This window comes from Lasioglossum baleicum, chromosome 9 (genome assembly GCF_051020765.1).
Source record: "Lasioglossum baleicum chromosome 9, iyLasBale1, whole genome shotgun sequence".
NCBI classification, from domain to species: Eukaryota; Metazoa; Arthropoda; class Insecta; order Hymenoptera; family Halictidae; genus Lasioglossum; species Lasioglossum baleicum.
In genome coordinates, this window is record NC_134937.1 from 8,716,157 (window position 1) to 8,740,335 (window position 24,179).

Here is a 24,179-nt window from a genome sequence, read left to right on the forward strand (position 1 = left end):
GATACTGTGACGGAAACTGTAACTATACTCACGCTAGAGCAGTTTTACTACATATGTACAGATATATTTTTTTATATTACTGTATGTAGAACCATGTTCGAATAGAGGCCATACTCAAAAACGGTTACAATTTTTTACATCAGTGTCAATAATAAGTGTAAAATATATACATGAATTTATTTGATATGATAAAGGTGCTCGTATGTAGATTTAAATTTTTCCCGCACTTCGTAGTCCTTGGTTGTCGCTAGAATCACACATTGCAAATGGCCACGGGTGCAACTCACGTAGTCTCGGAGATGCGATATCCAGCGGCATCTTGTTTTACATGGAAAACAGAATCGTCAATGATGATAGGGCAACAGTGATCGCTGTTACGGTTGTGTTCCTACGGCAGTAAGGTTACTCGCGATTTTTCTAAAGGTCGCGCAATTGAGTTTTCCGCGGGAAAACAATGTCTGGATACCGAAGGGTGAACTATTACGAACTGTGTAGATTGTGTACGAGCAGCGAGGGTAATAAAATGAACATTTTTCGGGAGGAAGGCCGTAGACGGCAACTTCAGTCGAAGATCCAAGCATGTTTACCTATACAGGTGAGCATTTCTGGCGAGATGATTCTTCCTGTTCCAAATTTCTGAGGAGAGACACTGGTTTTTTCTGAACGTTTACAATGTCATAAATTAATTCGTTGTTATAGTTTTCATTATTCGACCGATTGCTCGGCTCTGTAAGGTAAAGAAGAAATTGCCTTAATATTTTTAGGTATTGGAAGAGGACTCTTTGCCAAAAGTCGTTTGTCATGAATGTATTAAGAAGTTGGAGTATATTATTGAGTTCAGAGAGACTGTTGTGAGCGCCGAGAGTATGTTAGAATCGTACTTCACTTCGTTACGATTTTCCGAAGACTTTATGAAAGAAGGTAAGGTTTACGTAAAGAGTACAGAGAAGGATAGACCTACAACACCGGAGAGTGAAATGTTAAAGTCAATAGAAAAAGTACCGCCTACCACGGCAACTCAGATAGTTAGTAATGAACAACAAATACAGCACCAACAGCCTGTTGTTGTTAACAACATAAATGCCTCTAATATTCAAATAATCAGCGGAGTTCAAGCGAGAGTACAACAGTACAAGTGTGCTATGCAGGTTCGTAGATTAACATTGTAAGATTCGTCGGATTTTAGTGTGTATACCTAAAGATAATTATAAATTTCAGATGCAGCCAGGAGGCATGGCAGCTGCTGTTGTGGAAGCAACGGCAGAGACGCATTATAGCTATCAACAACAGACTTCGCAGCAATTATCGCCTCAATCAAATGAAACTCAAAATCAAATTACAGAACAACATAGCCCGAATTCGCAAATTCAGCAACAAGTTCAAAGTCAAATACAAAATCATGGTCAAATAAATCAACAAATACAACCGCAAAGGCAAATCTCTCAACAATTGAATCAATCCGCTTCTATCCCTCAGCAACAAAATCAAACACAGGTGGGTCAACAACAACAACAGCAGCAGCAGCAACAAAATCAGTCGCAGATAACGCAACAGATTCACCAATTACAAAGACAACAGAGGGAGTTCGAGAAACAGCATAGGCAACTCCAACAAATTGAGAAGGAGCAGGTACAGATCAGTGCAACGCAAGAATTTTCAATAAAACAGGAACCCCAAGGGCAAGTTGTACATCAAAATAATAATATAATTCTAAAGACAGAACCTGACGCTAAGCAAAATCAGCCAATTATTCAGAAAGTGCAATCCGAGGTCGAGAAGGATGAAAATGGAGCACAGAATGTGCAAACATTCACCACTGTACATTCTGCGCCTGAAGTATTTTTAAATTTAGGATTTAAGGATGCTCCATTGGTTACGCAAACTGTTCGGGAAGATTCGAAAGAGTTCAAGGGAGACGATTCAATATCTCATTCTTCAATTGGACAAATTTCAGAATTTCTAAGAATCAAATCGGGTCCCGAACCTACGTCGTTGATCACTGTGAATCCCCAAGTTATAACTCAAACTAGAGATAATCCTTGCAAAGATTGTGGCAAAACTTTCTCTTCTACGAGTCAACAAAACAGTCACAGTTGTTCTGGTTCATCATATAATGCAAGGTCTAGTTTACTTCAAACCCTTTTAACCGATGCCACTGAAAGTGGAACTAAAGAGGACCCTTTACAAACTAATAATAATTCTTTTAGTTGTGATGTGTGTGGCAAGCCATTCAAACGGAGAGAGCATCTCTATCAACATCGAAAGTTGCATACCGGTGAACGTCCGTTTGTGTGTACCACATGTGCGAAGGCATTTAGTCGCAAAGAGCATTTAGTTAGACACTCTGTATCTCATACGGGTGAAAAAATGCACGAGTGCGAAGTGTGTGGTAAAAGCTTCTCTCGGAAGGACAACCTGCATAAACATCGTAAAACGCATGGTGTATCAGGTCCATATATCTGTGAAACTTGTGGCAAATCATTTGTGGTTAAGCATTATTATTTAATGCACTTAACAACTCATGCATCGACTACCGGAGATGATACAGACTGTCAGGATCCTTTACCATATAAGTGTGACCTTTGTCATAAGGCATTCTCTGTAAAACAATACCTTACAACTCACAAACTTAGGCATAGATCAAAAAATAGTAATAATTCTGGTCAAAACTCTGTAAATGGCCAACAACAACAAACACAGCAAGCTAATACTACAGATAATATCAATCTAGTAAGTAATGATGTTGCTAATACTGAAACTTTAAATGATAATAATGGACAGCCTGACAATGGATCGACGGTTGAGATTCAAAGTGTTATAGAAAAAAATGAAGAACCGAATGGGTCTTTTGATCATCCTTACCATAGTAATATGCAAGAATTTCAATGAGATAAGGGGAAGCGTGTCTATTATGTTCTCTTGCCGAATGGTAACAGCCATAAGATCGTCGTCGTATAAGCAAGAGAAATTTTACGACGCGCCAACATATTTTCTTAATCAAATAAGCTTTTACTTGAAAATGAATTTTTTGTACTTTAATAATCAATGAAATGAATTTGGATATACTGTTGTTTTCACAGTTCGTGATTTATTTGGTCACAAGGTAGCATCTTCAGTAGATTAGAAGCTTAAAATGAAATATATTGTATATATATTTTGCCAATGAAGTATTACATGTACGGAATGCATGCTATGTTTTCTATAAATGCACACTACTATTCAACATTTAAAGTAGGTGTGCGCTGCAAAATTTCAATGTATGTAGATAGTCATAAGGTTGTTTCAATACCTGAGTACATTTGTGTTTCAAGCTCCATTAACTTCGGATATAAAAAATATTATTAAACTAATATATAATTAGAATATTATATATAAAAATATTGTATACAATTAATTTTCTTTAATTGATAGGATTAGAATAATATATTGAGAGCAACTAGGATTTCTTGTACATTTTTATTTAAGTTTAATCACAATATTTGTTATATATTTTTATTAATATTGTCAAAAGAAATTAACAATCAGATTTATTTATAGCAAACTATTAAAATTGGTGTACTAAAGTACTATATTTTATTTTGCTTTGGTGCAATATCTTTATACTTATCCACAGAATTGTTAAACATTAACAAACGAATTTCTTTTTCAACTGGTGATTGTAACAATCTATGACCACTTTACAAAGTATTTTAGGCTATATGATTTATAAACATAGAATACAAAACAACATCTAAGACCAAAGAAATTTATGTAATGTGTAAATTGGACGAATAATACTGAATAGAGTTACAAACATAAAATATTAATCAGGCATGGCCTAGCCTGATTAACTCCACTATATTTAAGACTTGGGTTAAGTGCGCATACTATACATATATACATAAATGTATATATATATAATAATAATACATATTACATAATATATATACTATATGATATATATATTTATATATGCAGTCAGTACCATAAGTATTCGTATACGCTCTTTAAAACAGTATAACTTTTTTCAAATCGGACCGAATTACAATTGTAAAAAAGTTATTCTGTATTAAAGGGCGTACGAATACTTATGGGACTGACTGTATTATGCATAGTACTTTATGATCTGTACAATGAGTCATTTTCTGACAAGTGAGAGTGTGCCATACAATGAGGTTTGAAATAAGTGTATGCGATACCATGATTGTCTAAAATTCCTTACATTTATAGTATATATTGACCAAAATCGTGGAAAATTAAGAGAATTTCTATGTATTGGGCCACACAATTGAATCAATTGTATTTAGATCATATGTTTAATTAATTTATAATTTAATTTTACGAAACTTTTTCATGTAACACGATTAAGAGAACAGGGGGCAACTATATCTTCAGACAACAAATAGTTCCCATACAAAACGTATGAAATTATTGTCTATATGTATACACTTATTAATTTTTCTATTTCAGCACAATAAGAACAGTTCAAAGGTTTCATAGTGTTCTAATGTTCTAAAAATATATGTTGTCTATTGAATTATTTAATTTATGTACACCGTCTTCAATATATTCCACAACACATAGTAAATACGTATCAGTAACAGATATAGATAGCACAATTTTATGTTGTACGATTACAGTGCACAATGATGTGTATTGTACACTGAAATAAATACAACATTTTTGGTCGAATATATTGCAAACACTTGTTATTGGATACACAGTAACAAAAATTTTGTTTCTGCAGAGATAAACATCTTAAGGTGTAAGAGAACTTTCCATAGTACAAAAAATTTATTTTAATTACCGGTCAGACTTTATTTCATCATAAAGTCTTGTACATATATACTGAAGCAGAAGTAATGAATTTAAGACTGTGTTTCTATATCACCTAGTGTTAGGTGTACGTTGGAAGTACATAGATTTATAGTAATGAAATTGTATATAACATGGTCCAGTGAGTAAGACAAAAAACTGTTAGTGCGCTGTTCCTAAGGAAATGGTATTTTCTGCGAAGCACGAGAATGCCGATACTCGAATATTGAAGTCTTGTAAAGTAAATATTGAATCCAAAGATACAGTGCTTTTATTACTTGTGTACTTCGTGCCTAATCATGAAATCCATGAAAGACAATTATTTTAAAGATTTATATTTGAAGCTAATGCAAATGTCATACTTTTTAGTAGCCCCCTGCTATGTACAACTTTGTAGCGGAATTATATTAAAACCAATGCTCAGATATAATTAATTTCCAGAATTTATACTTTTCATTTTAATCCTTTATAATTGTATATATTACTAAATCAATCCTATATTTAATTATAGTATAATCAATTACAAAATAATAATATATTTTTTATTTAAATTTTCCCATATGTATACTTCATTGACATGTACTGTAAAATTTTATTTAACTTAACAGTATATTAAATATATATTGAAAAAGATACATGCACCGAAATTCAGTAACCCTTTGAAAATTTATCGATAACACTGCGATTATCGAAAATTCTCAATTTTCATATCGTTCCTATAATAGATGATAATAAAACAGAAAAAAAAAATAATAACAACTGATGTTACTTCAAATCCATTTTTATTGAATAAACAGTATCATGTTTAATTACCTAATCTATGAATTATAACATTCTGTTTATGCTCAAATGTTATGTATTTGAACACGACAAACATCTCATGAAATAGTAGATGTCTAAAATTATTATTTCGGGAATATCACAAATTGAATGGTATAAATCGTGATCAAACGTTTGCTTTAATTTAAATGACGGTTAAGTAACTATATAGTTTGAAGTATACATTTCTCGATCAATTACATTTCATTCAATACTATACTTCGAAAATACGTGTTGTGAGAAACATATATGATATATGTATATATAGGAACAAAAAGAAGAAAAAGAGAAACAAAATTAAGTATCGTGCTGATCCCATGGATTTGAGTGTACAGCAACACTACGTAATACTTCTATAATGTGAGAAGTGTTAAATATTAAGCATTGAATAAAAATATTAATAGTAATAATATAATATTTTGGGAATTTTGAACACTGCTTGTTTATTACTTATGTACAATACTTTATGTACGGTACTATAAACACATTGTTATAGCAAAAATTCTTAAAACAAACGAAATACTTCGAACAATTAGGGAATTTAATTGATGAACCTCTCCTTTACAAAAAAAAGAAACTAATATACACATTATTAACCAAAGCATACACCACATTAAGTTTGGAACCCTGCTCAATTTAATACTATATCTTTTTGGAAGATCATTTTGAAAGACCATTATAATATATATGTTATCTATTCTTACACAATTTTCATACTGGAATGCAAATAAAGACAAGTTCACCGAAATACTTCGATTACATTACGTGTGTATACATTGGCTGAATATTATCATCAACGTAATAAAAATACATGATTTTCCTTTCGTGTTATGTATCGTATCGTTGCACGAGCATACTTTTTAATGAAACAATATAGGCACTGCACATATAAGTACCTTTGCCTTATCGAACGAAGAAGCAAAAGCACCAGTTCTTTGTGAGATATCATTATTTACGGTGATTTTTCTTTAAAGAGCCTCGTATCGATATCATTTAAAACATTACAATATATATGTATATGTATAACGGTATGTAATACTTCTGTGAAACCAGGTATTAAGTGATCAAGCAAAAGTTCGATCAATCTCAGTGTCTATCGACTCGGTCTCTGTACAAATTGTACTTTGTTCGTCACATTATGCAAAATACCAAAAGCCTAACAGAGAAAAAGAGGGGGAAAAAAGAGCAAATATTCGCGTAGCCAGTAGACTTTTCAATATTATTTAGACATACTTAAATAAAAGAGATTTCGATAAACCTTTACAGTAACAATATATTCACCGAGAATGTTTGGAAAATTGTATTTCACGTAGATGTATCTACAATCGAAACGTTGGCGATCTGAGAACGTACGCATATACATCAAGTAATACACTAAACATAGTTGAGCGTTGTTGAGTTTTTTTTGTTTTCACTTTTCAATCCGCATTTATACCCTGCTGTAAGTTATAGTTCCCCGGGCGCCAACGCAATCAAGCACAATCAATGTGATCTAATGAAAATATAGGGACGTAATATATACTCTGATCATTCGTACAAATTTATACTGATATGATTTTCTTTGTTCTATTGCAATGCCGTACTTAAGAAATAGCGTTTCATTTGGCATCTTTCGGTGGCGACAACGCTTCCGACGCCGCGTTGTTTAAACTACATGCAGTTTTGTTATCGTTCGAGGCTTTCTCACTCTGTACCGTAATAGGTGCGAGTTCCGTGTTCGTTAGGGTTTCTTCATTTAAGGTTTCTCTGAAATATACAAATATTGTATGCTTTTATAATTAGTAGACAATACTACAAATATATCTGTATGAATTACCTGCTATCTGAAATTTCAGGGATTTCACTTGAATTTGCATTCCTATCAGCAGCAGCAGCAGCGGCGGTAGCAGCAGGAGCAAGAACAGGAACAGAATCTGGAATTGGGGCAGGAACAGAAGCAGGAACTGGGGCAGGATCAGGGACAGAAGCTGGAATAGGGGCAGGAACAGGAGCAGTTGCGAGATCAGGCGCAGAATCAGAAGCTGGAGTAAGGGCAGGAGCAAGAGTTGGAGCAGGAACAGGAGAAGGAGCAAGAGCTGGAGCAGAAGGAGGAGCGGGAGAAGGAGCAACAGCTGGAGAAGGAGAAGGAGTAAGAGCTGGAGCAGAAGAAGGAGCAGCAGCTGGAGCAGGAGAAGGAGCAACAGCTGGAGCAGGAGAAGGAGCTGGAGCAGAAGAAGGAGCAACAGCTGGAGCAGGAGAAGGAGCAACAGCTGGAGCAGGAGAAGGAGAAGGAGCAACAGCTGTAGGAGGAGAAGAAGCAAGAACTGGAGCAGGAGGAGCAAGAGCTGGAGGAGGAGAAGGAGCAAGAACTGGAGCAGGAGAAGGAGCAGAAGCAACAGCAGAAACAACAGAATACGAATTCTCCTCGATACTTGTTTGATTCGCATTCGATTTTGTGTTTGAAATAGTACTATCAGCAGTATTTTCAACTTTCACTTGACCAGTCTCAACAACTTCTACCACCGGTGCAGCTAAAGTTTCTGCTACAGTTTCTTCTTTACTCGAACCCGTTGTTAAAGGCTGTCGCTGTCGTTCCTCTTCTTCTACTTCATCTTCATCATCTTCTCCCTCTTCTTCTTCTTCCTCGTCTTCGTCGTCTTCTTCCTCTTCTTCTTCTCCTTGAAATTCATCGCCTAATTTGGTATCAAAATTTGCCCAACCAGTAGAATCAGCTACTGCGTCTGAAGGTGCACTATCCCATGGGTTCACTTCAGGAAGTGTATTACCGGTAGATAACGGTTCAGTTGAATCCCAAGCTAACATAATGATATTAACAGCTGTGAGAAAATATTTCTCTCAAATACGAAAAGTTGAAATATTTATAAAAAGCTTTACGAAAGAACTCTTTTAAGAAAAATAAACGATTTCGAAGAACACCACAAACCTTCGTCATCTTCGTCAAACGAATTTGAATCGTTACAATGCTGTTTCCCTGTCCAAACTTTCTCTACAACAGTTTGAAAAGTAAGCTCGCCTTCGTCGCCCCATTCTGCTCCCGCGCTACAGTCTTCTAAACCAATTTTTTGTTTCTCCTCACATATCTATAAATAATTATTCATTCGGTTAACGAACTGAAGATATTGAAAATTGATATTTCTCTACATATGGTATAGCACTCTGTACCTTATTGAACATGTCTTCTTTGTCTTCGTAATCTTCGCTGACAGTAAAGGCCAACGTTGTTAATTGGTCAACCTTGTCTCTATAATAATATGTTTCATTTTTTTTTGTAAGAACACAAGTGTTTGGATGACACGGTGATAATACCTTACAATCTTGTACTGTACCCAGAGTTCTTTAAACTATGTATTTACAGTACGAGTTCAAAGTAATTATATACACGCCAAGTTATAATGTAAAGTACTTACTGAAATTTGTAATCGCTACAATTAAATTCGCTATTCTTAAAGCCAAAGTTTTCGATAAACTGCGGTGTCATATGTTGGCCCACATAGTTGTTGTAAAGCTATTTGTGTTATAGAATAATTGTGTTATAGAATAAAATAAACAGTTTCGGATTGACTTACTTACTTAATAGTACGAATAGGGTACTAACTTGCTCGACTTCTTGAGGATAAGAACTGTACCCATCTGGATTTTCGCAGGATAATTGAGCATTGCCACTCTAAAAATGTTGCATTTCATTCAATTAATATGATAATGAAGACAACACTGTGTAAGCATAGCCTTGTAAGAATCGAAGAGTAGATAAATTGATTTGTGAAAAATTGTAACCTACCAGAAGTGTTTGATGAGTCTCGTTAACTTTTGCTAAATCCGTATTCACAAGGTTTTTCCATTTGTTAAGACACTTACGTGATAAATTAGCCTTCAGAAATTTATCTAAGTTTACGCTCTTCTTACGTTGGTTAACGATATTATTTGCAATATTTATTAAATGGCCCATATATCCCTCTCTAACGCCATTCTCCGAATATCTAAAATATAGGTAACAATATTATTGATCAAAAACATCTTCGTAGTCCCGTAAAATAAGATAAACATTATTATATTACTGTTCAACATACTGTTTATTATTATTCTTGTCCCATGCGTCTAAAATTTGATCTATTAATCTGCATTCGATAAATATCTGAAAGTTCGTTTGTCATTGATTTCATAATGTGTCTTTCTCTTTCATTCTGTAGTTTTGCCACTAATTAGAATACTTACATTAGCATAAATAATGTCATTTGCATCCTTAAAATCACAATTAATAGCTAAAGCCAGGCACGATTGTACTTGAGTGTGTAGGAAATTGTTCCATGTATATTTAAAAAATAAATCCTTGAAGAAAACAGGAGTTTGTATATAGTGTAACTTGAACCGTTACGATATTTCATTATGTTCTACAATCAGTAGTAGTAGTAGTAGTAGTTAAGTATTATCTCACCAGTAACGTTTGGAATGTTCCTAGTTCTATCAAGGTCTCATAAATTTTTACATTTTCTACCGTCAATAGCGCAGCGAACAACTTTGCAACATGTATACGAGTATTACCTAATGGACATTCTAACACTCCTACAGTTGTTTTAACAGGAGGCTTCTGCAACAGTAGAAGATATATATTTTTAAAAAATATTATCTATTACGTATAGGATACCTATATGTATATACCTATATCTATACCGTTTACTTGTACACTTACATAAGGTGGATCTAATAAAACTTTGTGAAGTTGCTCCAAGTAAGGCAGATTCGCATTCGAAATTTTTACACGTTGTTCCTTATCTGTGGCCTCATCCCCAATACCATTACCATGGACATCTCCTTCGTTTAATGCACTGATACAGAAGAAACATTCTTGGTTTTAGTGTATTCGATTCTTCGTAGCACAATGGATATGTATACATATATGAAGAACAGCAGCTGCATGCTTACTTGTTACTTTTTTTGTCTAAAAGCGTGAGAAGTACTTGGATTCCTCCGACAATGCTACTTTCCAAGTGCTCTCCGGTTAAGATAGTTTCTAACAGTAGACTCACCGTATCCGACCTACAAAACAGAAAACGACATCCTTTAAACGAAGAAACTTTGTCTTATTTCCTTTTGATTTAATCTACTTACGATTCAAGAGTATTTAAGATAGGATCTGGATCGGTATTTTTTGTAGATGTATGTTGATTTTCTCTCGTAACGCTTATCATATCGCAAAGTAATTGTGCAGCGTTTGCATGCTTACTCGATTCAGAATTAGGAGACAATAGTTTGACCAACCTTTGCACTAAGTGTTGACTATCTAACCACTGTCAAAGCAAACATATATATACATCAGTTTTTGTATAAAACAATGTAACAGAGCCAGCTCTAATGAAAAATAATGTAAAATATCATTGCTCACATTTAATACATATTGCCGTATGTCGTTGCCTTCCACCTGAGTAACCAATTTTAGTACCAGGTCCATAATTGCGGAAGTTTCTAAATGTTGCAAAAGCAGATTGACGCATGTTTCGCGATTTATCAAAAATTCTAAAACCTGTAAACAAGTGAACTGATACGAGTACCAGTTCTGGTAAAAAAGATTAAATTGTAGAATTTGTATGTGTGTGTTACAAACAAATGTAATGTTAATTCTATAATTAACTTGAACTCTACGTAAAGAAACTGCAGATTAATTTTTAATCACCTGATCTGTTTTACGGGCGATCAGTACTGCGATAGTTTTACTAAAAAATGATGCTAACAAAGGATTTAATGGCTGGTCCGTGTCGATAAACGAGTACAGTTTTGCCAAAAGTGCTTCGTTGCCTGAAATATATACACATACATATATTGTCTGTACTGTAATCTCTTTTCTATCTTTTCCATCTTTGCTTTACTTGAATACTCACCTGCTAATTTCTCATTTAAAGTTGGTATATCGCAAGTTAGTAATTCGCAAGCTAAACTTGGATATTTGTAGCGGGAACGTTCCTCTATATCTGTCGATGGTTCCTTGGTTGTAAGTGTTATCAATTGTTCCATTACATCTGATCTAGTTAGACTGGAAATAATAATATCGTAGAGTCGATTTGAAAACAGCAGTTGGCAGTTGATGAATTTTATTTTCCTTTTTACTTACTATTCCACAAGTTTTTTATTTTGGCTTTTACATTCTATCAATATATCGTCTTCATCCATCACTTCATATAAAGTAACATCCTAAAATCGTAATTACGATTACATTTTCAATTTCGTTGAATGTCGATGAAATGTCTGGGAGTCATAGAAACTGATATTTTACAAATTCCATGAAACGTACAATAGTATAATGGAAAATCTTCCAACAACGTCTATCGTTGTGTCATCTATGTACGTTCGATTGTGTTCTTAATCGTTGTTTTTAATTATGTTTACAAAGACCCAGGGAAATGATGTTGGGGAAAGGTAAGGGGAATTGACTATATAAAATAATGCAAAAGCATAACTGTAATCTTGTGTAACGATATTATCAGCAAAGATAAAGGCAATAATGCAAAGGGTATATCTTAGAATGAATTTTTGATTGGTTGTTAACATTTGCAAACCAGCAACCAGCAGAATTATAATTCTCCCTCTCTCTCTCTCTCGTTCTCTCTCTCTCTTTCTGTATAGACGGAAAATAAATTTACTTACCTCCTTATCAAGGAGTGCCTCCATATTAGGCGATGTCACGTAATTCTTAGCCCAAAACATGATGCGGTCGTTTGTTTCGTCTTTGCTTCGACTACAGTACGATTAATCGGACGCGAAACTGATCACAACATTGAAGTAGTGGCCACTAAAAAAATAACGTAATACTTCGCGAGAAGGAGAGCCAACTAACATCGCATGGACACGTATTAGAACGATGACGCTGTCTACAATTGCAGTGACAATTGCTGCAACAGCCAAAATACAACAAATAAAATATGCTTCTTTTCCCTTGAAAATGAAACTGATTTTAAAATGTCACCTTTTCTCCCAAAAGCAGAACTCTCGAGGATTGTTTTAACTTTGACGTTTGCTGCAGAAGCGATACACTGCAATCGACGAATCAACTTTCGATCGGTCGAACGCTTGATAGATCGAACACTCGAATCTACGATTCGATAAATTTAAATGTATCATCGCTTACCTATATATATAAATCAAATATACTTCCATATTGGACAAGTATTTGAAAAATTTCTTTTTCAAAATTCGAACCTAAAGAATCTGCAGAATACAAATCAAGTTTATGCAATGAAAAAGAAAAAAAATATACGTTGAAGAAAAGAGAAAAAAGGGGAACGTATAATGGTTCTGTTTTTATTTCTTGTTTGATAAAGTTGTAGATATATGTATTTCTTTGTTCTTTATGACTGTGGAATATTCAATTTTACTTACCTATACATATACCATACTATACAGTGAAAGTGCATGTGGCCGTGATCCTCATGTGGGTTACTAAAATTTGAAAGGTTATTCTCGATTGAAAAGAACTTAATTAGTAATTAATATGGGTAAGAAAGACAAGAATAAAAAGAAAATAAGCGGCAGCGAGAAAACTGCATTGAAAACCGAAAAGAAATTGAACTCGAAACAGAAAAAGGAATTAGCCGCACTCGGTGAGGTTAGTTGAACGTGTGAAAACAATCAGTCGCGAAAGACCTAAATATGTAATAACATTCATAAATGTAATTGATTTCTTTCGTTTTAGGATGACATTGAAAGTGTGATTGCCCAAATTGAAAAGGAAGAAGCCCGAAGACAACGTGTCGTTGAGAAGACGGTGGAACCGCCGTCCCGACGTGTCAATTTTAGTTTAACAGCGCATCCTTTTAAAGATGAGCTTATTATGTTCGGAGGAGAATTTCATGATGGACGAACGGTATTTCAAGAAATATCTTCTGCATATTTTCGTACAATCGCAGCCTAAGTTATAATACTTATTTATAATTTAACATTTCTACTTAGACGCTTGTTTATGGTGACATGTTTACATATAACATAAACAAAAATGAATGGATCGTAGTAAAAGCACCCGGAGGTCCCCCTCCACGCTGTGGCCACCAAATGGTAGCAACGCAGACGAGTAAGGGAGAACTATGGATATTCGGTGGTGAATTTTCCAGTCCATCGGAATCACAATTTTATCACTATAAAGACTTGTGGGTTTATCGGATTGGAGATAAGAAATGGGAAAAAATTCAGTACGTTCATACTTTGTAATATATTTAAGTAAAATCATTATTTCATTATCAATTTAATTAAATTTGAATAGGGCTCCTGGAGGTCCATCGGCTAGAAGCGGTCACAGAATGGCCCATGTAAAAAGACAATTGATAGTTTTTGGGGGATTTCACGATAATTTAAGAGACTATAAATACTTTAATGATGTGCACGTATTTCACCTCGAAACATATACTTGGCAAAAGATTGAATTATCTGGTAATAATATAACGGATAACATATGAGAAGTTAGAAACTATTCTTCATTATTATATTTATTATTCATTAACATTCTATGATAATGAAATTATCAAATTTTAGGTAATCCACCGTTTCCAAGATCTGGCTGTATAGTGCTGCCAACACCTGAAAATAAGATTCTCGTATATGGTGGTTACAGTAAGGAAAAAGAAAAGAAAGATGTTGATAAAGGACATGTTCATAACGATATGTTTCTGATGACTCCCGAAAGTAAGCTATTTCATAAAGTAGTGTCCTACACGTAAATCAGATTGAAAATCTTATGAATAAGTTGATTTTTGAATTTAGAGAACGATCAAACAGGCTTAAAGTGGAAATGGGTGTCTGTAAAACAGACTGGAGCCAAACCATCGCCTCGTTGTAGTGCATCGGCTATTCTAGTGCAACCAAATTTAGCTTATATGTTTGGTGGAGTTTTCGACGAAGAAGATAACGAGGAAGAACTTCATGGAACATTTTATAATGACCTGGTAGCTTTAGACTTGGACAAACTACAATGGCACACGGGTAAGGGTAATCGATTACGACACAATCGTTTGCCTACTGTTACGACGCTTTGACTAATAGTTTTGTAGTTACTTTCAGTAATGGTAACTGGTAAGAAAGACGCGACCGCACGACGTCGCAGAAGAAAAGTTAAAGAAGACGCGGGAGAAGAAAGTAATGGCGAAAATGAAGAAGATAGCGATGATGACATTGAAAAATCATCGCCTGAGCCTATTCCTAATCAATCTACGGTTATAGAGGATGGGATATTTACAATGACAGTAGGACCAACTCCGACTGGATCTGCTACGCAAAAGAAAGACAGTGTCCAGGAAAATACGTTTGTACCATGTCCAAGAATAAATCCAGGCCTTGCTATAAAGCAGAATGTTTTATACATGTATGGGGGTATGGTGGAAGATGGAGACCGTCAGTATACGCTGAACGATTTCTACAGTTTAGGTATGTACAATATACATACATATGTTATAACATACTTCATTTTTTATCTGTATACGCATCTGTGTACAAACTATCTTACATAACGTTCTTATTTTATGTTTCTAGATTGCCGTAAGCTAGACGAATGGAGGACGATAATAAAGGATGATTTATCTTCGCAAACTTGGTTCGACTCGAGCAGTTCAAGCTCGGAAGACGAAAACAGCGATACCAGCGATGAAGATGAAAACAACAGTAACAGTGATCGTATGGACGTTCATGAAAATTGATGTACATGTTGTGTTTGTGGTACTATAATGTTATGAACTTTTTCTGAAATATGTTGTTTTCTTTCTTTCTTCTTCTTTTATAACCACAAGTAATGTTAACAAATTAAGCTTCTAAACTGGCCTTCTGTTGCGACATCTTATTATCTATATTTTCTTTCACTTTCTCCAAAACCAAAGGATCCTGGAAACAAACGTATGTAAATACATACAGTAGTACATATAACAAACGACATAACATATAAATATAAAAGTTTCACCTGCGCGGTAATAAACAACACACATTGAGAACTTGAGCAATAATATACACCATTCTTGTCTTCTTTATCGTGATTGCTTTTCAAAGATGTATAAATATTCGAGATTTTGCTTCCTCCTTTAATCAAGTGTATAATTTCATTGTAAAAATGAAAATCTTCAGGATCGCAAGCTACAATGTGGACTAAAAATAAAATATTTCTTAATGTTTCAGTAAAATAGTACCTTTTGTCGCAATCACAACAAATTACCTTCTGGGTTCATTTTTTTACTAACATGAGCTGTGATGCTCCTTATTTCTAATATCATATCTATTACTTTCTGTATTCTTTGATCGAGAATGTCATCCTTCCAGGTATTGAACTATGTCAACAATAACAAACATGATATCGAAATGTCGTAATGTTTTACTGTTTTAAAGCTCAATTAGATACTACCTGTTGTGGCATTGGATATGGTGCTTCCATTAACGATGGCACTGGTAAAAATTCGGAAAATTTATTTGACAACCTGGTATACAATTCATCAGCAAAGAATGGTGTTATTGGAGAAATCAATCGTAACGAAACTTCCAAGCAGGTTCTCAAGCTGTATGTATGACTTTGCATAACATTTGAATTTTCAGTTTTGAATCCCCACTTTGTAGCCTCCTAAGTAGTTATGAATACAATGAGTTAATTATTCTCTAATACATATATGTAAAGCATCTGTTTTGTTCTTTAGTATGGACTTACCAAATAAAAATCGCAAAATCGATAGTATAAGAACGATTTTATTGATATGATAGCTTTATGAAAATCTCGTTGTGAAAACGAGTCGTTAACTGCCTCGACTGTTGCGGATAATTGACTTAAAATCCAACGGTCCATAACTGTTAGACATTCTGGTTGCTGACATTGTTTTCCGCTTGTCGTCAGTATGATATATTTGCTTGCTTGCCAAATTTTATTACAAAAGAATTTATTTGTCTCGCACTCCATCATATCGAAATTGATTTTTTCATCTATACAGAGACAAAATAGATCGAAAAAGAGAGATAAAACATTCTGAAAATACATGTACATGTATCTGCATATACTTGTAGATGTATTAACATAGATAGAACGTGTACCGACTTTTAACATTATGGCTGCATAATGTCATACGTAGAGCATCGGCACCGCATTCTTTTATTCCGTTAGGAAACATCTTTTTATTTCCAGATACCATTCGTTCAAATTCCTTTTTACTAAGAATGCCTGAATTATAGCTTTCCTTCATTTGTTCATTAAGATCCTATTTGTTCCAAGATTTTCAAGTAATTAATATAATTACAAACATATACATTAACACTTACTTTTACTGTAGCACCGTTAATAATATTTTCTGGTGAAATAACATTTCCAAGTGTTTTAGACATTTTCTTCCCGTAGGCATCGCATAAAATACCATGTAAAAGTACTTTCTAAAAAGAATGTAAATTATTACTCAAAAATTTAGAGTATCCTTCATTATTTAGATTATTATTATTATATCAAATTTTTAAAATCATGATTTGCTCGAAATGTTTGCGAGGCAGCATACGAGTTTCAGTTGGAAAGAAGTCTTACATTGAATGGTAGACAATCGGTTAACTCCAATCCTAGCATAGCCATTCGCGCAACCCAGAAAAATAAGATATCGTGTCCAGTTTCCATTAATGTTAACGGATAGTAGCTCTTAAAATCCGTTGTCTAAAAATACATTTACGACACGTTTAACGACAATGTCGTACACCTATTAGAGCATGTATACAATACAGGGTGCTCTAGTTAAGTATATTATAAGTTGTATACATATTGTATAGTAGTCCGTGTATTATACCTGTTTTGGCCATCCTAATACAGCAAAAGGAAGAATCGCAGAAGAAAACCATGTGTCTAGTACATCCTCATCCTGACTTAATTTCACACCGGACCCATAGGTGTTTTGAGCAATAATTCGCGCATCACTTTCAGTGCGAGCAATTATCCATTCGACTTTGTCTCCGATCGTAATGCTGTAAGCTGGAATACGATGACCCCACCATAGCTGTCTCGATAAACACCAATCTCTAGGACAAGCATTGCGATCGAGTATCGTTACGAGAAGGCATTCTAAACTATTTTCATGCATTTTGAATTCATCCTACCTAATATTTTCGAGCCAGTCGTACCACGATTGCTCGTGTGTAGCAGGTACAATATGTAAATGACCTTCTTTCACAGCATCTATTGCTTTTCGAGCCATGTCTTTACATTTTAAGAACCACTGTTCCTTTAGTACATATTCTATGATATCCTGAGATCGCAAGCACCTCGGTACGACCATTTTATGATCGCAAACACTTCTCAGGAGACCTTTGTCTGCTAGTTCGTTTAAAACTTTTTCTCTCGCAACAAATCGTGGAATACCCTACAGCACGTTTAATTTTGGTTTTAGTTGCCAGCAACTGCGACATAGTTGTTTTCTGTAAATATTGCTGCACCTTGAATTGTTTCCCTGCATCCGTGATCTTTCCATGTTCATCGAAAACTTCGATAATGTCTAATCCATGATTTTTAGCAATCGCGTAGTCTGTCCGATCGTGTGCGGGCGTTACTTTTACGGCTCCTTAAGATGACTTTTGTTACCGTATACATATTACGGATAGTGTTCGGTATCTTAAACCGTGATAATGATATCTGATAATTTGGATACACTTACCAGTGCCGAAATCTTTCTCGACTAAAGAATCAGCAACGACAGGTATATAAGTTTCCCTTAGGGAATTCCAAACTGTTTGGCCAATGTATTTCGCGTACCTTTCGTCGTTCGGGTGTACAGCGATTGCTACATCGCCGAAAAGAGATTCTGGTCTGGTTGTTGCCACCACTATTTCATCTTCTAAAGAAACGTAATTTCATCTTCAGTTTCGATTGCTTCGAATAAAATAGAAAATGTTTGAATTGAAGTATTACCTGAATCTTTAACTGGATAAGCTATATATGCTATTACACCGAATGTTACCTTCTTATCGTGTCCCGGAACTTCAAGAGCCGTTTTCTCGGTAATAAATACATGCTCTACTTCAACATCGGATATTGTACTGCCCAAAGTAGGACACCAATTGACCAAATCTTTCTTCCTATATATTAAATTACGATCGTTTAGTCTTACAAACGATTCTATGACCGCATTGTTGTGATCCTAGAATTTTTATTATAGAAAACTAATTAAAATTGAGAACTTGAAAGAAATTTGATAAAGACAAACTTTATGAAATACCTTGCTCATGGTAAAATATTCTCTAGACCAATCTAAACTGGCTCCCAAAGCTTTCAACTGACTCTTTATCCCAGTTTCCTTCTGATTTTTCCACTCCCACACGATCGAAAGAAATTCTTCTCGCCCTATTTCCGATCTTGCCATACCTTTTGTTTTGCAAAGATACTTTTCCACCATCATTTGCGTTGCTATTCCTGCATGATCTAAACCTGGTATCCATAAAACAGGATGACCTTTCATTCTGTACCTGGATACATTGTAGAACGCTTTAAGTTACATTCGATAGACTAATCGCAGACTAAACAATTTTATAAGGAACATACCATCTGGCCAGTATATCCTGAACTGTAATAGTCAATGTGTGTCCTAAATGCAATGTTCCAGTTATATTTGGAGGAGGTAATAACATTCTCAGCGCATCTTTCTCACTAGGTGTGACGGTGAAATATTTATTTTTCTCCCATGTATTATGCCAATCATGTTTTATGTTTCGAGGATTAAAACTTGGTGGAAAATCTAAGACATAAGAACGTTAATAAGGAGAAGAAATCAAAGTTTTGATCAATGCTATTGTTTTCAAAACAAAAATACATATATCATTTCAGATTCATTATTACCTGATAACGATTGAGTGGAAAATCTGTTACAACAATACTTGTAATAAGAATTATTACGTAGACAATCGTTTAATCGCATTAAATACATTCTATATACATAAATAGAGTAACAGTATATTTATAGATAAATACTTGAAAAGTTTGCTTTCGTGCACTTTCAAAAAAACATAACCTATAGTACAAGCAACGCCGAAACATTAATTTCGTTCATTCTTTTATGGGATTATACAAATTATTCTAATTGGTAGTTTATCCTGAAAGATCCCACATTTTTCCCATATTTCACAAAATCTATATAAAGTGGCTGTATTTCATAAAAATATATCTTTTTCCAAGTGTATTCTGGCATTAGCTACTGTTAGCTACTTTGCGTTCTTTTATGTCAGCGCCGTAACGACGAAAGTCGAAAGTTAAACAGTTAAACATGTATTTACATCTGATTAGTTAGTTCCCTACCTTACCATTATTCAGTAAACAAATAGGTTGATTTTAAACGAGGATGATATAACTATTTCATCTAAAATGTTTCAATACCACGTTTATTTTTCACAAGTCAAACAGATGTTACAATAAGTTGAACTTGCATGTTATAAATTTGCATTATTGTTCTATGTGTATACAAGGTGTCCAAAAACTATTGTACTTCCTGGAAAGGAGTAATTCGTGAGCTCATTTTTTCGTTTGCAAAGATGTTTTCTGTATATCATATCATTTCTCGATAATGCCAAGATGGGCTTTTTCAGTTAAAAGCGCTAGATAAAAGATCAATCTAGTCCGCGATCGCATTCAAAAACCCTATTTTTACGTTCACGAAGCGTAGTTTGCATTATATATGCCAATATATGCGCGTATATTCGTCATAGCTATCACAACTTTATGGAAATAGTTACACCAGGTTACACGTGCACATGTACGAGTAATGTAAATTACGCTGCTAATCTAGGCCGCGATCGTTCTCACAAGTCTGATATTTTTACATTTACAAGATGTAATTTGCATAACTCATACTTTAATGCAAATTAGGCCTTGTAAATTTAAAAATAGGACTTTTGAAGGAGATAGCGGTCTAGAGTAATCTTTTATCTAGCGCTTGTGACTACTAAAAAATCCCATCTTTGTACGATCGAAGAATGAGAAAACACATCCCGCTTCCCGCACCCTTGAAATCCTGGAAACGAGTCTTGAAAATCACGGACCAATCAGAGCGCGGCTACAGAAGAGCGTGGCATTGGCATTGGCATTGGCCGAATCGGAATCCGTCCGCTATAGTTGCGTTTTGATTGGTCCGTCGAAAACAAAGGTGTATATAGAATGATTGCAGAAATCATCTCTTTCAATAAGGAAGTGCAACATTTTTCGGACACACTGTATATACATGCGTCTATTTATATATATATATAAACGTTGAAGCGTAAACAAACTATTTACAATATAATATCTAATAAACAATGTATCGGCACGTAAACTTTTTGAAAATCCAGTAACAATTAATATTCTCTATTCTATTATATATAGTATACATATTTGATCAAATAATCAGATATATACATAATATATGATTACACATGTGCATTGTGCACAGTATTTAGGAATAAAAATTATAATGTACACATAAGAAAAAGTGAAATAAATAATAAAAAGGCATGTATTATATACATGCACTTTGGAAGAAAAATTACGTAACTGCACAGCGAAGTGTTTATCCAATTATCCACAGATATCACACTATCTATGTATGTATCTTGTATTTACTTCGACATCAAAGTAAAGTACGGTGACAATAATAACTCGTAAAAATTCAAGGTAACCGATTTTTGCTATTCGTAGTGTAGCCATAATCGATTACAGCGGAGGAAAATCATTAACTTTTTACTTTTTAAAAGGAAAGTTAGATTTAATCGTATTATAAGTATCTATGCTATGTAAATTAAATATATATACATAAATAGATACATGTGTTTTCATATATTTTCGTAAATAGAAAGGATATGCCATGTGCAGACCAGCAGACTGCAGACCAAGACACACCGGACTTGACCGGACACACGTGCTGTCTTGTTCTTCCTTTTAGTGTGCATGCATACTGTACTTATACGCGACACTGATTTATACTGTATCGCCGATAATATTTTACGAGGTGGTGGTAGCATAGTGGGGTACGACCGTAAAGTCCAAAGTTCTCCTGGATAAGTTAATTATCACGATGCTTTTGTTGTTTTGCAGAACCTATTAGCTCCCATTCGAATTCAAGAGCCGGCACATTATAACCGTTAAACGCTTCACTGTCTTTTCTACTTCGTTCCTGTGCGTGTGCTATTGTTTTCGAATATTTCATAATGTTGAAGGTAAGTCTCACATTTTCTACAATAAAAATCGCAATGCATATTATCGTGTATCATGTGAAATGCGTGTAATACTTACGCATTATTTGTAACGTATGCGAGAGACTTTTTTTTTTATAATCTTACAGTACTTTAGACGTATATTCTTATGTTGTTAAAGTTACGTTCTTACAAAAAATACTGTTTTTCTTTGAAATTATCCATTAGCGAAACCATATGTACTATAACATAGTCCTACGGAGCAAGCTCTCATACCCTGTAATCAAAAATATCAATCAATCAACTCGATTAGATTATTATATGAAATAAGATCTATTGTACATGACAAGATGACTTTAAAAAATGTGTAAGGGCATTTTACGTAACACATACATTTGTAGATATATTGTATTTAAGTCGAAACAATTTATTAATATATACACTGGCAAATAGTCTACCGTAACATCGACGATGTTTAAGAATGTTTATCATACTCTTATAATTACACCATTATTAATCACATGTGGTAATTATGTAACAAAATAATATATAAAGGTATTAAATAAACTGTTTGCCTATGTCATTATGCCACATCTAACGTAAAGCAATAGGTACAGGTAATCATTTCATGAAAGAAGCTTGTTTCTTGATCTCAATGCTTAGAATAAGAAATATGAAATACGACGATGATTAATTGACAATCGTACAAGTTGTTTCACAGTAATTAATAGTGATTAATAGACTGGTCCAGCTTTGTTATCGATATTATATTTATGTACCTAATACTTTTTTGTTTTTCTTACAAACGTTGTTTCCTAGTTATAATGAACATTCTTTAGAAAAAAATCATACAGAGAATATTTCGTTTACTTTATCTTCGCTGTTATGTTTTTCATTTGTTCGAGGATGCAAAACGATACAACGCGAGCGAACAAGATAAACAAAGTACATCGTATAACATACGGATAATTTAAAAGTGCTGTATAGTAAACATCTGCATACGTATATATATATACATGTATACATATATAGAAATAAATATATGTATACGTCTTGTAACATGCACAGAATATGATTTAACATTAAAGTAAACAGTCTTTGTGCAAAGATTCGAAATTTATCGACGGATATTTAATGCTATGCGGTAAAAGTAAATGCTTAAACGAATATTATAATTGACACGTATTTCAGGGATTGGTTGCCCTTGTAACTGGAGGTGCTTCCGGGCTAGGACTAGGAACCGCACAAAGATTCGTAAGGGAAGGAGCCAAAGTTGTGATCGCCGATTTACCCACATCAAATGGAACTGAAGTAGCTAGCAAATTAGGAAATTCAGCTGTATTTGCACCTGTGGATGTAAGCATTCACCAAAGTAGCATTAGTATTAGTATAAAAATATATGATGTATGAGAACGGATAGTTGGAAAATCTGTTCGAAGAATTTAGCATTCTTCGGAAAGAGCAACAGAATAACTTCTGAAATCGTAGAACGAGAACATAGGTTTTGCTATTCGAATACGTTTGTCGTACAATTATGCGCGTTAGCTAATATTTCTATCATTTACGAACTACATGTAATAATATCGAACGCGAAGCGCATATCGCTACGTCCTCCATAAAAGAAGTTCGTTTATAGGTGACGTCAGAAAAGGATGTGACCGAGGCATTACAACTAACGAAGAAGCAGTTCCAGAAGTTGGATGTGCTGGTGAACGCGGCAGGAATAGCTCGTGCATTCAAAGTGTACAATTTCAATAAACATCGTCCGCATAGTTTGGAAGACTTTGAGAGGGTTATCGCCGTGAACACTGTTGGAACGTTCAACGTGATCAGATTAGCCGTAGAACTTATGAACGAAAACACGCCGAACGTGGACGGCCAACGTGGAGTGGTGGTCAACACAGCGAGCGTTGCGGCGTTCGACGGACAGATGGGTCAGGCAGCATACTCTGCTAGCAAGGGCGGGGTAGTCAGTATGACCTTGCCGTTGGCCCGCGATTTGGCAAAGGTTGGGATTCGCGTTTGCACGGTAGCGCCTGGATTAATGGATACACCTATGCTGCAAGCATTACCAGACAAAGTGCGTGCATTTTTGAGTGAAACGATACCATTCCCGACGAGACTTGGTACACCGGACGAGTACGCTATGTTGGTGCAACAGATCGTCGAGAATCCTCTTCTGAACGGAGAAGTGATCAGATTAGACGGTGCTCTCAGGATGCAGCCTTAAGGGATTTCATACGAGCGGACAAATATCGAGCAACTGTCTAAACGTCAGATCGGAATCGGGATTTTTTACAATTGTATTCAAACGGAAAACTTGTAACACAGGTCAACAGAAAGATATACAGAAATATATGCAAGAGAAATGAAAACGAATAACTTTCTTAGTACATGCAACACCATTATAATTCTCTTAAAATGTACACGAACAACTA

At 34.6% G+C, this 24,179-nt stretch overlaps 5 protein-coding genes across 10 annotated transcripts; 3 read left to right on the forward strand and 2 right to left on the reverse strand.

The window, feature by feature from the left end:
- The first annotated feature begins 242 nt into the window (after positions 1 to 242).
- Positions 243 to 4,225, forward strand: LOC143212215 (uncharacterized). Of its 4 annotated transcripts, none has more exons than XM_076430759.1 (4): positions 243 to 595; positions 765 to 1,148; positions 1,219 to 2,120; positions 2,208 to 4,225. In XM_076430759.1, the coding sequence occupies exons 1-4, from the start codon at positions 455 to 457 to the stop codon at positions 2,887 to 2,889; spliced, it is 2,109 nt and encodes a 702-aa protein (XP_076286874.1). In that variant the 5' UTR covers positions 243 to 454; the 3' UTR covers positions 2,890 to 4,225. The 4 variants fall into 4 exon arrangements, with proteins under 4 accessions (XP_076286874.1, XP_076286875.1, XP_076286872.1 ...); XM_076430760.1 differs by having other exon boundaries at positions 1,219 to 1,629; positions 1,717 to 4,225; XM_076430757.1 differs by having other exon boundaries at positions 1,219 to 4,225.
- Positions 4,226 to 5,559: 1,334 nt separating this feature from the next.
- Positions 5,560 to 12,694, reverse strand: Fmt (phosphatase 6 regulatory subunit 1-like protein fmt). Of its 2 annotated transcripts, XM_076430735.1 has the most exons (19): positions 12,569 to 12,694; positions 12,250 to 12,494; positions 11,717 to 11,796; positions 11,487 to 11,638; positions 11,282 to 11,403; positions 10,994 to 11,164; positions 10,720 to 10,898; positions 10,534 to 10,647; positions 10,301 to 10,436; positions 10,046 to 10,198; positions 9,826 to 9,939; positions 9,681 to 9,745; positions 9,392 to 9,590; positions 9,209 to 9,277; positions 9,021 to 9,118; positions 8,776 to 8,854; positions 8,537 to 8,693; positions 7,430 to 8,408; positions 5,560 to 7,359 (listed from the first exon to the last, which is right to left on the reverse strand). In XM_076430735.1, the coding sequence occupies exons 2-19, from the start codon at positions 12,307 to 12,309 to the stop codon at positions 7,212 to 7,214; spliced, it is 3,075 nt and encodes a 1,024-aa protein (XP_076286850.1). In that variant the 5' UTR covers positions 12,310 to 12,494; positions 12,569 to 12,694; the 3' UTR covers positions 5,560 to 7,211. The 2 variants fall into 2 exon arrangements, with proteins under 2 accessions (XP_076286850.1, XP_076286851.1); XM_076430736.1 differs by lacking the exon at positions 12,569 to 12,694 and having other exon boundaries at positions 12,250 to 12,562.
- An 88-nt stretch (positions 12,695 to 12,782) lies between these two features.
- On the forward strand, positions 12,783 to 21,703 carry LOC143212237 (kelch domain-containing protein 4). Its single transcript, XM_076430828.1, has 9 exons — positions 12,783 to 13,207; positions 13,295 to 13,465; positions 13,552 to 13,787; positions 13,859 to 14,025; positions 14,128 to 14,277; positions 14,356 to 14,574; positions 14,653 to 15,015; positions 15,121 to 20,787; positions 21,644 to 21,703. The coding sequence occupies exons 1-8, from the start codon at positions 13,094 to 13,096 to the stop codon at positions 15,282 to 15,284; spliced, it is 1,584 nt and encodes a 527-aa protein (XP_076286943.1). The 5' UTR covers positions 12,783 to 13,093; the 3' UTR covers positions 15,285 to 20,787; positions 21,644 to 21,703.
- Valrs-m (Valyl-tRNA synthetase, mitochondrial) lies at positions 15,038 to 19,648 on the reverse strand. 2 transcript variants are annotated; one of them, XM_076430739.1, is made up of 16 exons: positions 19,421 to 19,648; positions 19,127 to 19,319; positions 18,804 to 19,050; positions 18,497 to 18,725; positions 18,243 to 18,422; positions 18,025 to 18,149; positions 17,689 to 17,951; positions 17,382 to 17,610; positions 17,129 to 17,251; positions 16,876 to 16,983; positions 16,655 to 16,814; positions 16,274 to 16,542; positions 15,977 to 16,189; positions 15,791 to 15,902; positions 15,542 to 15,723; positions 15,038 to 15,465 (listed from the first exon to the last, which is right to left on the reverse strand). In XM_076430739.1, the coding sequence occupies exons 1-16, from the start codon at positions 19,506 to 19,508 to the stop codon at positions 15,388 to 15,390; spliced, it is 2,799 nt and encodes a 932-aa protein (XP_076286854.1). In that variant the 5' UTR covers positions 19,509 to 19,648; the 3' UTR covers positions 15,038 to 15,387. The 2 variants fall into 2 exon arrangements, with proteins under 2 accessions (XP_076286854.1, XP_076286853.1); XM_076430738.1 differs by having other exon boundaries at positions 15,038 to 15,723.
- Scu (hydroxysteroid 17-beta dehydrogenase 10) lies at positions 21,644 to 24,123 on the forward strand. The gene is made up of 3 exons (XM_076430867.1): positions 21,644 to 21,765; positions 22,933 to 23,097; positions 23,378 to 24,123. Exons 1-3 carry the CDS (start codon positions 21,757 to 21,759, stop codon positions 23,969 to 23,971), a joined length of 768 nt encoding a protein of 255 aa, XP_076286982.1. The 5' UTR covers positions 21,644 to 21,756; the 3' UTR covers positions 23,972 to 24,123.
- The last annotated feature ends 56 nt before the right edge of the window (positions 24,124 to 24,179 follow it).